Source organism: Strix aluco, unplaced genomic scaffold (genome assembly GCF_031877795.1).
Source record: "Strix aluco isolate bStrAlu1 unplaced genomic scaffold, bStrAlu1.hap1 HAP1_SCAFFOLD_118, whole genome shotgun sequence".
Taxonomy (NCBI): domain Eukaryota; kingdom Metazoa; phylum Chordata; class Aves; order Strigiformes; family Strigidae; genus Strix; species Strix aluco.
Window position 1 is genome coordinate 25,680 of NW_027436627.1, and position 13,276 is coordinate 38,955.

Genomic DNA, 13,276 nt, shown 5'->3' on the forward strand with positions numbered 1-13,276 from the left:
TCACCGTTTGCCCCAACCCTTGACTTTCTGCACCATGAGTGACCGTTTGCCCCAAACTTCAAGTGTTGGCCCAAAACTTCAACCATTTGCCAACAAGTCTCGTCAATTTTTGCAACAAATCTCAGCCATTTACCCCAAGACTCATCTATTTTTACAGACTCAGAATCATCTCGGTTGGAAAAGACCTTGAAGATCACCGAGTCCAACCATTCTGTAGATTCTTGGGGCAAAGATTTTGGGGCAGATGTTGGGATTTTGGGGCAGATGTTGGGACTTTGGGATGCAGGGTTGGGACACTGATGCTCGGGGTGAGGATTTGGGGGCGATGCTGGGATTTGGGGGTGCAGGGTGGGGATTTCTGGGCTCTGGGCAGGGCCCTGGGACTGGTGCGAGGGTCTGGGGAAGGGTCCAGGTGCCTGTTGGAGCCAGAACATGGCGGAGCTGCTGGGGGTGAAGTCAGAGCGCTGGCAGAGGATGAGCAGGGCAGGGATTGGGGCCAAAAGCCCAGGATTTGGGGTCGAGGAAGGGTTTTGTGTTTGGTGCAGGGGTCCAGGCTTGAGACAAGGCCTGGGTTTTGTGCAGGGATTTGGGGACAAAGCTGGGATTTGGGGACACAGCACAGGGGTGTTGGGGCTCGGTGCCACCATAACCACTACCAGCACGTTTGGCGCAGTAGTAGGTGGCCGTGTCGTCGTCCCTGAGGCTGCTCATCTGCAGCGTGACCGTGCTCTGGGCGTTGTCCCTGGAGATGGTGAAGCGGCCTTTGACCGACGGCGCGTACCAGGTGCCACTACCACTGCTGTAAATACCTGCGAGCCACTCGAGCCCCTTCCTGGGTGCCTGTCGCACCCAGAACATGTCGAAGCTGCTGAAGGTGAAGCCGGAGCCCTTGCAGACGAGGGTCAGGGACACCCCGGGGGCCCGGAGGCCTCCTCCGGTCTCCACCAATTCCATGGCCGCCTGCAGCCCTGCAGAGAACAAAAAGGCCAAAATTGGGTCACCTGGTCCCGGTATCACCCCCCAAATCCGTGCCCGGGGAGGGGGTCAGCGGGGCTGCGTCACACAATCCCAGAATCATCCAGGTTGGAAAAGCCCTTGAAGATCCTCCAGTGCCACCATGAACCTCACACTGACCCTTCTCTGGGCCCAGCCGGGTCCCGGCCCCGATCCTGGAGCCCTGCGTGACCCCGGCCCTGAGCCCAGACCCTCACCCTGAGCCCGGACCCCCAACGGGCCCAGATTTGCTCCCCGAGGCTGGTGCCAGGGGAGACCCCGGGGGTCGATGCCCAGATCAGGCGGCTCAATTCTGTCCTTTCTTCTCCCTGCCAGCCCTCGGTAGAAGAAGAAAGAGCAGAATTGAGTCACCCGGTCCCGGCATAAACCCCCAGGGGATTCCCCAGCAACTTCTCCTCCTCCTCCTCGCACCCTCCCAGGTAGGACCCAGCTCCGCCGACCCCCTCCCCGGGTGCAGATTTGGGGGTTGACGCCGGGATCGGGTGACACAATTTTGGCCTTTTTTTTGTCTTCCGCAGGGCTGCGGGCGGCCGTGGAATTGGTGGAGACCGGAGGAGGCCTCCGGGTCCCCGGGGTGTCCCTGACCCTCGTCTGCAAGGGCTCCGGCTTCACCTTCAGCAGCTTCGGCATGAACTGGGTGCGACAGGCGCCCGGGAAGGGCCTCGAGTGGGTCGCGCTTATTACCAGCGGTGGTAGCACCTACTACGCGTCGTCGGTCAAAGGCCGCTTCACCATCTCCAGGGACAACGCCCAGAGCACGGTCACGCTGCAGATGAGCAGCCTCAGGGACGACGACACGGCCACCTACTACTGCGGGAAAGAACCTGGGGGCAGCTCGGCCCCGTCCCGCCAGGAAATCCCCCATCCAGGGGGTTTTTGGGGGGGGCAGCGATGCCGGGCTATGCCCCGCTCCCCTGCCCTGGGCCCGACATTCTGAGCTGCCCCTGGACCCTACCCTGAGCCCAGAGCCCCACCCCGACCTCGCTCTGGGCACCCAGACCCCGGCCTGCACCTGCCAGCTCCAGCACAGGGACCCCTAAGCCCTGCCCAGAGCCTACACCCCCCCGTCGTCACCCCAAACGTCTGCTCAGGACCAAACCTCTGCCCTCAGCCCAGACCCCAGCGTCACGCTCAGACGCGGGTGAGCTGCGTCCCCAAATTCCAGACAATCTCCCCAAAACTCTTCAGCTGAGCCTGAGCATCCCTGCGCTGCCTCAAGACTCCAGCGTCCATCGCAGGGGCACCCTAAGCCCAGCCCAGTGCCCAAATCCTCAGCTCTAGACCCGGCTGGATGCGGCACAACAGTCCCATCCTCTGTCCCCCTCCCACCCCCGGGGAGTTCTGTCCCCACTCCAGCCCCTTCCCGGGAGCCCCCAGGACGTTGCGGAGCTGCTGGGGGTGACGCTGGTGCCCTGACAGATTAGACAGAGGGCAGGGATTGGGGCCAAAAGCCCAGGATTTGGGGTTGAGGAAGGGTTTTGTGCTTGGTGCAGGGGTCCAGGCTTGAGACAAGTCCTGGGTTTTGTGCAGGGATTTGGGGACAATGGTGGGATTTGGGGACACAGCACAGGGGTGTTGGGGCTCGGTGCCACCACCACCACTATAAGCACGTTTGGCGCAGTAGTAGGTGGCCGTGTCGTCGTCCCTGAGGCTGCTCATCTGCAGCGTGACCGTGCTCTGGGCGTTGTCCCTGGAGATGGTGGAGCGGCCTTTGACCGATGACGCGTACCAGGTGCTACCACCACCGCTGTTAATACTCGCGACCCACTCGAGCCCCTTCCCGGGCGCCTGTCGCACCCACTGCATGTAGAAGCTGCTGAAGGTGAAGCCGGAGCCCTTGCAGACGAGGGTCAGGGACCCCTCGATCGCCTCAGCCCCGCAGTTTTTAGCAGCTTTTCGCTTTTCAGACCCATTTTATCTTCCCTCCCGCGTTGCTCTTTCAGTTCCTGTCCCCGCACACCTGCAGGTCTCTGCGGAGCCTTCGCTGTCGCTCCGACCCCGTTCTGTCCTTCACGGGCTTCACCCAGTTGCTGGCGGCAGCTCCGCAGACAGACCCCGGCGTTCCCCGCACACCAGTGACGGGGGGTCGGGAACGCTCCCCCACCCGCCCCCAGTTCCGTGGATGTTTCTGTACAAACCAGAGACCGGGGGAATCGATTTGGACAAAACTCAGGCCTTTTCCTCAGCAGGAGCTTCCCCGCCACAGCCTGGGGGGACTCTGGGACCCTGGGGGGGTCTGGGCACAGGGAGGGGCTGGGCTGGGGGCAGGGGCTGGGTTCAGGGCTCAGTATTAGGGTGTGGGCTTGGAGCCAGGATTGGGGCAGGGTCCTGGCTGGGTCCAGAACCCCGGGGGGTCCCTGACCCTGGTCTGCAAGGGCTCCGGCTTCACCTTCAGCAGCTTCAGCATGTACTGGGTGCGACAGGCGCCTGGGAAGGGGCTTGAGTACGTCGCGTATATTAACAAGGATGGTAGTAGCACCTTGTACGCGCCGTCGGTCCAAGGCCGCTTCACCATCTCCAGGGACAACGCCCAGAGCACGGTCACGCTGCAGATGAGCAGCCTCAGGGACGACGACACGGCCACCTACTACTGCGCCAAACGTGCTTATAGTGGTGGTGGTGGCACCGAGCCCCAACACCCCCGTGCTGTGTCCCCAAATCCCAGCATTGCCTTCCAATCCCTGCACAAAACCCAGGACTTGTCTCAAGCCTGGACCCCTGCACCAAGCACAAAACCCTTCCTCAACCCCAAATCCTGGGCTTTTGGCCCCAATCCCTGCCCTCTGTCTAATCTGTCAGGGCACCAGCGTCACCCCCAGCAGCTCCGCAACGTCCTGGGGGCTCCCGGGAAGGGGCTGGAGTGGGGACAGAACTCCCCGGGGGTGGGAGGGGGACAGAGGATGGGACTGTTGTGCCGCATCCAGCCGGGTCTAGAGCTGAGGATTTGGGCACTGGGCTGGGCTTAGGGTGCCCCTGCGATGGACGCTGGAGTCTTGAGGCAGCGCAGGGATGCTCAGGCTCAGCTGAAGAGTTTTGGGGAGATTGTCTGGAATTTGGGGACGCAGCTCACCCGCGTCTGAGCGTGACGCTGGGGTCTGGGCTGAGGGCAGAGGTTTGGTCCTGAGCAGATGTTTGGGGTGACGACGGGGGGGTTTAGGCTCTGGGCAGGGCTTAGGGGTCCCTGTGCTGGAGCTGGCAGGTGCAGGCCGGGGTCTGGGTGCCCAGAGCGAGGTCGGGGTGGGGCTCTGGGCTCAGGGTAGGGTCCAGGGGCAGCTCAGAATGTCGGGCCCAGGGCAGGGGAGCGGGGCATAGCCCCGCATCGCTGCCCCCCCCAAAAACCCCCTGGATGGGGGATTTCCTGGCGGGACGGGGCCGAGCTGCCCCCAGGTTCTTTCCCGCAGTAGTAGGTGGCCGTGTCGTCGTCCCTGAGGCTGCTCATCTGCAGCGTGACCGTGCTCTGGGCGTTGTCCCTGGAGATGGTGAAGCGACCTTTGACCGACGGCGCGTAGTAGGTGCTACCACCGCTGGTAATTTGCGCGACCCACTCGAGCCCCTTCCCGGGCGCCTGTCGCACCCAGTTCATGCTGAAGCTGCTGAAGGTGAAGCCGGAGCCCTTGCAGACGAGGGTCAGGGACCCCCCGGGGACCCGGAGGCCTCCTCCGGTCTCCACCAATTCCACGGCCGCCCGCAGCCCTGCGGAAGACAAAAAGGGCAAAAATTGAAGCGCCAGATTTTGACATCATTCTCCCAAATCCGCGCCCAGGGAGGGCGTTGGCGGGGCTGGGTCCTACCTGGGAGGGTGTGAGGAGGAGGAGGAGATGAAGGTGCTGGGGAATCCCCTGGGGGTCGATGCCAGGACCAGCTGACTCAAATTTGTCAGAATTGAGTCTCCTAATCCCGGTATTGACCCCCAAATCTGTGCTCGGGGAGGGCTCAGTGGGGCTGGGTCCTACATGGGAGAGTGTGAGGAGGAGGAGGAGAAGATACTGGAGGATCCCCTGGGGGTTGATGCCGGGACCAGGTGCCTCAATTTTTCCCTCCGCAGGGCTGCGGGCGGCCGTGGAATTGGTGGAGACTGGAGGAGGCCTCCGGGCCCCCGGGGGGTCCCTGACCCTCGTCTGCAAGGGCTCCGGCTTCACCTTCAGCAGCTTCGACATGCAGTGGCTGCGACAGGCGCCCGGGAAGGGCATCGAGTTCGTTGCGGCTGTTGGCACCATTGGTGACACCTACTATGCACCGTCAGTCCGAGGTCGCTCCACCATCTCCAGAGACAACGCCCAGAGCACGGTCACGCTGCAGATGAGCGGCCTCAGGGACGACGACACGGCCACCTACTACTGCGCCAAAGAACCTGGTAGTGGTGGTGGCACCAACCCCGGCCCTGAGCCCCAACGTCCCTCCGCCGTGTCCCCAAACCCTCCCAAAACCGCTGAACCCATCCCAGATCCTTGTCCCGAGTCTTCACCATTTGCCCCAACCCTTGACTTTCTGCACCGTGAGTGACCGTTTGCCCCAAAGTTCAAGTGTTGGCCCAAAGCCTGAAGCATTTGCCCCCAACTCTCGTCCATTTTTGCAGCAAATCTCAACCATTTACCCCAAAATTTGTCCATTTTCATCTCAAGTCTCAACCATTTCCCCAACCTTGACCATTTCTGCCCCAAAACTCAACTATTTTCACCCCAATCTCAACCATTTGCCCCAAACCTCGACCATGTTTATCCCAAGTCTTGACCGTTTGCACTGAGTCTTGACTGGTTTTGCCCCAAACCTTGACTGGTTTTGCCCCAAACTCAACCTTTTTCATTGGGTCTCAACCATATTTCCCCAACTTCAATTGTTTTTGCCCCAAACCTTCACTGGTTGTACCAGACATCGACCGTTTAGCAGCAAATCTTCACCATTTTTACCTCAAACCTCAACCAGTTGCCGGAGTCTCAAACATTTGTGCCCCAAAACTCGACTGGTTTTGCCCCAAACCTTGACTCTTTGCACTGAGTCTCAACCATTTGCCCCAAACTTTGACTATTTGCCCCAAACTTTGACTGGTTGTAGCAAACATCAACTGTTTGCAGCAAATCTTGAGCATTTTTGCCTCAAATGTCAATCCGTTGCCCAAAGTCTCAACCTTTTTTGACCAAAACTTTGACACAAGGGGAGACCCCCAGGTCCCCCCAGTCCCTGCTCCAGGCTGGCACCGGCCTCGGGGGAGCAAATTTGGGATCCTGGGGGGGTCTGGGCACAGGGAGGGGGCTGGGCTGGGGGCAGGGTCTGGGCTCAGGGTGAGGGTCTGGGCTCAGGGCCGGGGTCACGCAGGGCTCCAGGATCGGGGCCGGGTCCTGGCTGGGCCCAGAGAAGGGTCAGTGTGAGGTTCATGGTGGCACTGGAGGATCTTCAAGGGCTTTTCCAACCGAGAGGATTCTGGGATTCTCTGACCCAGCCCTGCCGACCCCCTCCCCAGGTGCAGATTTGGGGATCGATGCTGAGACCGGGCGACCCAATTTTGGCCTTTTTGTTCTCCGCAGGGCTGCGGGCGGCCGTGGAATTGGTGGAGACCGGAGGAGGCCTCCGGGTCCCCGGGGTGTCCCTGACCCTCGTCTGCAAGGGCTCCGGCTTCGATTTCAGCAGCACCTACATGAACTGGGTGCGACAGGCGCCCGGGAAGGGGCTCGAGTTTATCGCGTATATTAACTACGCTGCTGGCGCCTGGTACGCTCCGGCCTTCAAAGGTCGCTCCACCATCTCCAGGGACAACGCCCAGAGCACGGTCACGCTGCAGATGAGCAGCCTCAGGGACGACGACACGGCCACCTACTACTGCGCCAAAGGTTATACTGGTAGAGGTGGCACCGAGCCCGGCCCCGTGTCCCCAAATCCCAGCATTGTCCCCAAATCCCTGCACAAAACCCAGACCTTGTCTCAAGCCTGGACCCCTGCACCAAGCACAGAACCCATAATCAACCCCAAATCCTGGGCTTTTGGCCCCAATCCCTGCCCTGCTCATCCTCTGCCAGGGCTCTGACTTCACCCCCAGCAGCTCCGCAATGTTCTGGCTCCAACAGGCACCTGGACCCTTCCCCAAACCCTCGCACCAGTCCCAGGGCCCTGCCCAGAGCCCGGAAATCCCCACCCTGCACCCCCAAATCCCAGCATCTCCCCCGAAATCGTTAACACTCATTAACACAGCAGCGCTAATTCCCAGAACATACTCGAGCCCCTTCCCCAGCTCCTCTCACACCCAGCTCATGCTGGTGCCGCTGAAATCGAAGCCGGAGCCCTCCCAGGACACGGCCTGGGACAGGGACTGGGGGTCAGGTCAGGGTTTGGGCTGGGTGCGGGGTTTGGGGTGAGGACGGGGGGGTTTAGGCTCCAGGCAGGGCTTAGGGGTCCCTGGGTTGGACTGGCAGGTGCAGGCTGGGGTCTGGGTGCCCAGAGCGGGGTCGGGGCGGGGCTCTGGTCTGGGGGAAAATGGTCCTGATTTGGGCCAGGTCTGTGGGATCGGGGCAGGGGACCGGGCTGGGGGTGATGGTGGGGGCTGAGGGCAGGGTCCAGGGAGGGGCTGGGATGTGGGGACACGGCGCAGGGATGTTGGGACTTGGGGATGGGGTCAGGGCCAATATCAGCATTTTTGGCGCAGTAGTAGGTGGCCGTGTCATCGTCCCTGAGGCTGCTCATCTGCAGCGTGACCGTGCTCTGGGCGTTGTCCCTGGAGATGGTGAAGCGACCTTTGACCGACGGCGCGTAGTCTGTCCAGCTATCACCATCGTCAATACCCGCGACCCACTCGAGACCCTTCCCAGGGGCCTGTCGTGCCCATCCCATGTCGTAGCTGCTGAAGGTGAAGCCGGAGCCCTTGCAGACGAGGGTCAGGGACCCCCCGGGGGCCCGGAGGCCTCCTCCGGTCTCCACCAATTCCACAGCCGCCCGCAGCCCTGCGGAAGAAGAAAAGACAGAATTGAGGCGCCTGGTCCCGGCATCGACCCCCCGGGTTTCCCTTGGCAACACCCTTGGGGAGCAAATCTGGGCCCGTTGTGGGTCTGGGCTCAGGGCAGGGTCCGGGCTCAGGGTGAGGGTCTGGGCTGGCACCAAATGTCGCGAAGGGCTCCAGGATCAGGGCAGGGTCCCGGCTGGATCCAGACCACCGGGGGGTCCCTGACCCTCGTCTGCAAGGGCTCCGGCTTCACCTTCAGCAGCTTCAACATGTTCTGGGTGCGACAGACGCCTGGGAAGGGCCTTGAGTGGCTCGCAGGTATTTACAGCGATGGTAGTGGCACCTACTACGCGCCGTCGGTCAAAGGCCGCTTCACCATCTCCAGGGACAACGCCCAGACCACGGTCACGCTGCAGATGAGCAGCCTCAGGGACGACGACACGGCCACCTACTACTGCGCCAAAAGTGCTGATGGTTATGGTGGCCCCGAGCCCCAACACCCCCGTGCTGTGTCCCCAAATCTCAACATTGTCCCCAAATCCCTGCACAAAACCCAGGATTGTCTCAAGCCTGGACCCCTGCACCAAGCACAAAACCCTTCCTCGAGCCCAAATCCTGGGCTTTTGGCCCCAATCCCTGCCCTGCACATCCTCTGCCAGGGCTCTGACGTCACCTCTGTCCCCACCCGTCCTGGAAGCCCGGAGAGTCCAACGGTTCTGTGATCCCCGCGGGGTCAATTGAGCTGAAACGAGACCCAACGCCCGGTTAAAACCTTTCGCGGGCGCTGGAGAACGATTCCCACTCGGAGAAGGGGAATCAGCGACGTGGTCGGTTATAACCCGGCACGAAAGGGCGGGAAGGGAAGGGGAGGGGAGGGGAGGGCAGGCGAGGCCGCGAGTCCAAGCAACCGGATCAGCGCCCCTGGGCCCCCCGCGGCCCCGGCCCCGCTGATCCTGGGTGGGGGGCGCACACGGACCCGGCTGCGGGGTGGGCGCGCACCCGGCAAATTTCTGTCGCCTTTTCAGTCCCTGGCAGCAGCCGATGAGCGTTTCTGCCCAAATTTAGGGTTTTTTTTTCCTCTGATCCCGCAGGTTTTTGCTGCCTCCGGGGCGGAACTGCCGCCCCTTCGCAGGGCGTGAGCGATGGCGTGCGGGGGCTGGGACACGACGGAGCCGCTGGTCAATATTTGGTTTCCCTCAGCCCCCGTCTCCCCCTCTGAGACCCACCGAAGGAGTTTGTGGGTGCAGCTGCCCGGGAGTGGGGGGGTGCAGCCTTCGAGACACACCCGCGGCCTGGGGGGAGGTTCCTGAGACTGACTCAAAGGTGCAGCTGGGCCTCGAGGTTTTCTGTGTCGGTGAATGTTTGAGGCATCAACTCCCTCAGATCCTCACACGGGCTTGTGGCAGCTCCTGGGTTTGATGCACAGATTTTTGGGACTTTTCTGGGATTTGGGGACACGGGGCCGGGCTTGGTGCCAGCACCACTACCAGCTTCTTTGGTGCAGTAGTAGGTGGCCGTGTCGTCGTCCCTGAGGCTGCTCATCTGCAGCGTGACCGTGCTCTGGGCGTTGTCCCTGGAGATGGTGGAGCGACCTTTGACCGACGGCGCGTAGCCTGTCCAACCACCATCGTTGGTAATAGCCGCGACGTACTCGATGCCCTTCCCGGGCGCCTGTCGCACCCACTGCATGCCGACACTGCTGAAGGTGAAGCCGGAGCCCTTGCAGACGAGGGTCAGGGACCCCCCGGGGGCCCGGAGGCCTCCTCCGGTCTCCACCAATTCCACGGCCGCCCGCAGCCCTGCGGAAGACAAAAAGGGCAAAAATTGAAGCGCCAGATTTTGACATCATTCTCCCAAATCCGCGCCCAGGGAGGGCGTTGGCGGGGCTGGGTCCTACCTGGGAGGGTGTGAGGAGGAGGAGGAGAAGAAGGTGCTGGGGAATCCCCTGGGGGTCGATGCCAGGACCAGCTGACTCAAATTTGTCAGAATTGAGTCTCCTGGTGCCAGTATTGACCCCCAAATCTGTGCTCGGGGAGGGTTCAGTGGGGCTGGGTCCTACATGGGAGAGTGCGAGGAGGAGGAGGAGAAGATACTGGAGGATCCCCTGGGGGTTGATGCTGGGACCAGGTGCCTCAATTTTTTCCTCCGCAGGGCTGCGGGCGGCCGTGGAATTGGTGGAGACTGGAGGAGGCCTCCGGGCCCCCGGGGGGTCCCTGACCCTCGTCTGCAAGGGCTCTGGCTTCACCTTCAGCAGCTTCGGCATGGGATGGATGCGACAGGCACCCGGGAAGGGGCTCGAGTTCGTCGCGGGTATTAACAAGGGTGGTAGTAGCACCTGGTACGCGCCGTCGGTCCAAGGCCGCTTCACCATCTCCAGGGACAACGCCCAGAGCACGGTCACGCTGCAGATGAGCAGCCTCAGGGACGACGACACGGCCACCTACTACTGCGCCAAACAAGCTGGTGGTGGTGATTATGGTGCCACCAAGGACCAACACCCCTGTGCTGTGTCCCCAAATCTCAACATTGTCCCCAAATCCCTGCACAAAACCCAGGCCTTGTCTCAAGCCTGGACCCCTGCACCAAGCACAGAACCCATAATCAACCCCAAATCCTGGGCTTTTGGCCCCAATCCCTGCCCTGCACATCCTCTGCCAGGGCTCTGACTTCACCCCCAGCAGCTCCGCAATATTCTGGCTCCAACAGGCACCTGGACCCTTCCCCAAACCCTCGGACCTTCGTCTCCAGCCCCCTCAGCCCAGCCCAGACCCTCGTCCCCAGCCTCCAGCCCAGCCCTGGGAGGGGGCAGCACGTGGGGCCGATCCCCGCTGGGGCATCTCGGGAGGAGCTGCAGCCCCTGGGAAGGGCTCGGGGCGGAGAAAGTCCATGGGGGAGGGTCAGTGGGGAGAGGGAGAAAGCGGGAGCAAAACTGGGCCCCGGACGGAGGGAGGGGGAGAGGAGGGGGGTTAAGAGGGAGTTGAGCTCCTCCCTGTCTGTTGGGGGGGTCTGAACTCAAGGGAAGTTCTTTCCCTTCCCCCAACGAGTCTGTCTTTTGCCCGTGACCATAATGGGGGAGTCACCGTTCCCCATCCTGATCGGGATTGTGGAGCCTTTTGCTTCATTTTTCTCCTTTTCAGGGTAGGGGTGAAGGGGGGAGCGAGGGGCTGGGCGGGGTCAGTGGATCTGGGATAAAACCACGACACGGGGCCAAACGGTGCAGGATGGGGGCGAGGGGCTGGGTGTGGGGACACGGCGGGGGGATGTTGGGGCTCAGGGCAGGACCCAGGTGAGGGGCTGGGCTGGGGCTGGGGGCGAGGGGCCGGGATGGCTGCAGGGGGCTGGGCTGGCTGCGCGGTTACGGGCAAGATTCCGGGATATTGGGAAAATTCTCAGGATTTGGGATGCCGGGAGCCGATGCTGATGCTCACGGAAGGATTTGGGGGAAGATGCTGGGATTTTCGGAAAATGCTGAGATTTGGGGATGTGGGGCAGGGTTGTCTGGGCTCAAAAGAAGGATTTTGGGGAAGAAGTTGGGATTTGGGGGTGTAGGGCACAGATGCAGGTGCTGGGGTGAGGATTTGGGGGAAGACGTTGGGAATTTGGGGCAGAAGTTGGGAATTTGGGATGCAGGGCAAGGATGCTGATGCCCGGGTGAGGATTTGGGGGCGATGCTGGGATTTGGGGTGCAGGGTGGGATTTCCGGGCTCTGGGCAGGGCCCTGGCACTGGTGCGAGGGTTTGGGGAAGGGTCCAGGTGCCTGTTGGAGCCAGAACATTGCGGAGCTGCTGGGGGTGAAGTCAGAGCCCTGGCAGAGGATGAGCAGGGCAGGGATTGGGGCCAAAAGCCCAGGATTTGGGCTCGAGGAAGGGTTTTGTGCTTGGTGCAGGGGTCCAGGCTTGAGACAAGGCCTGGGTTTTGTGCAGGGATTTGGGGACAATGGTGGGATTTGGGGACACAGCACGGGGGTGTTGGGGCTCGGTGCCACCACCATCACTATAAGCACATTTGGCGCAGTAGTAGGTGGCCGTGTCGTCGTCCCTGAGGCTGCTCATCTGCAGCGTGACCGTGCTCTGGGCGTTGTCCCTGGAGATGGTGGAGCGACCTTTGACCGACGGCGCGTAGTTGGTGCTACCACCGGTGTTAATACTCGCGACGTATTCGAGCCCCTTCCCGGGCGCCTGTCGCACCCAGAACATGCCAAAGCTGCTGAAGGTGAAGCCGGAGCCCTTGCAGACGAGGGTGAGGGACCCCCCGGGGGCGCGGAGGCCTCCTCTGGTCTCCACCAATTCCACGGCCGCCCGCAGCCCTGCGGAAGAAGAAAAGACAGAATTGAGTCGCCTGGTCCCGGCATCGACCCCCCAGGGTTCACCTGGCACCAGCCTCAGGGAGCAAATCTGGGCCCGTTGTGGGTCTGGGCTCAGGGCAGGGTCCGGGCTCAGGGTGAGGGTCTGGGCTGGCACCAAATGTCGCGAAGGGCTCCAGGATCAGGGCAGGGTCCCGGCTGGATCCAGACCACCGGGGGGTCCCTGACCCTCGTCTGCAAGGGCTCCGGCTTCACCTTCAGCAGCTTCAACATGTTCTGGGTGCGACAGGCGCCTGGGAAGGGCCTTGAGTGGGTCGCGCTTATTACCAGTGGTGGTACCACAAGATACGCGCCGTCGGTCAAAGGTCGCTCCACCATCTCCAGGGACAACGCCCAGAGCACAGTCACGCTGCAGATGAGCAGCCTCAGGGACGACGACACGGCCACCTACTACTGTGCCAAAGAACCTGGTAGTGGTGGTGGCACCAACCCCGGCCCTGAGCCCCAACGTCCCTCCGCCGTGTCCCAAACCCTCCCAAAACCGCTGAACCCATCCCAGAATCTCGCCCCGAGTCTTCACCGTTTGCCCCAACCCTTGACTTTCTGCACCATGAGTGACCGTTTGCCCCAAACTTCAAGTGTTGGCCCAAAACTTCAACCATTTGCCAACAAGTCTCGTCAATTTTTGCAACAAATCTCAGCCATTTACCCCAAGACTCATCTATTTTTACAGACTCAGAATCATCTCGGTTGGAAAAGACCTTGAGGATCACCGAGTCCAACCATTCTGTAGATTCTTGGGGCAAAGATTTTGGGGCAGATGTTGGGATTTTGGGGCAGATGTTGGGACTTTGGGATGCAGGGTTGGGACACTGATGCTCGGGGTGAGGATTTGGGGGCGATGCTGGGATTTGGGGGTGCAGGTGGGGATTTCTGGGCTCTGGGCAGGGCCCTGGGACTGGTGCGAGGGTCTGGGGAAGGGTCCAGGTGCCTGTTGGAGCCAGAACATGGCGGAGCTGCTGGGGGTGAAG

The 13,276-nt window shown here is 61.7% G+C and overlaps 1 protein-coding gene and 2 gene segments (V, D, J or C); 1 reads left to right on the forward strand and 2 right to left on the reverse strand.

Annotated features, from left to right (window-relative positions):
• LOC141919056 (Ig heavy chain V region 914-like) lies at positions 1–1,644 on the reverse strand. The segment is given in 4 exon segments: positions 1–65; positions 645–968; positions 1,232–1,331; positions 1,627–1,644. Coding segments are annotated over 4 exon segments (507 nt in total).
• A 3,323-nt stretch (positions 1,645–4,967) lies between these two features.
• LOC141919057 (immunoglobulin heavy variable 3-13-like) lies at positions 4,968–5,745 on the forward strand. The segment is given in 3 exon segments: positions 4,968–4,977; positions 5,060–5,509; positions 5,591–5,745. Coding segments are annotated over 3 exon segments (615 nt in total).
• Positions 5,746–6,288: 543 nt separating this feature from the next.
• LOC141919058 (uncharacterized) lies at positions 6,289–7,992 on the reverse strand (the record flags this gene model as incomplete). The annotated part of the gene is made up of 4 exons (XM_074814054.1): positions 6,289–6,354; positions 6,509–6,753; positions 6,827–6,889; positions 7,641–7,992. Coding segments are annotated over 4 exons (726 nt in total), but the record flags the coding sequence as incomplete, so codon positions are not given.
• Between the last annotated feature and the right edge of the window lie 5,284 nt (positions 7,993–13,276).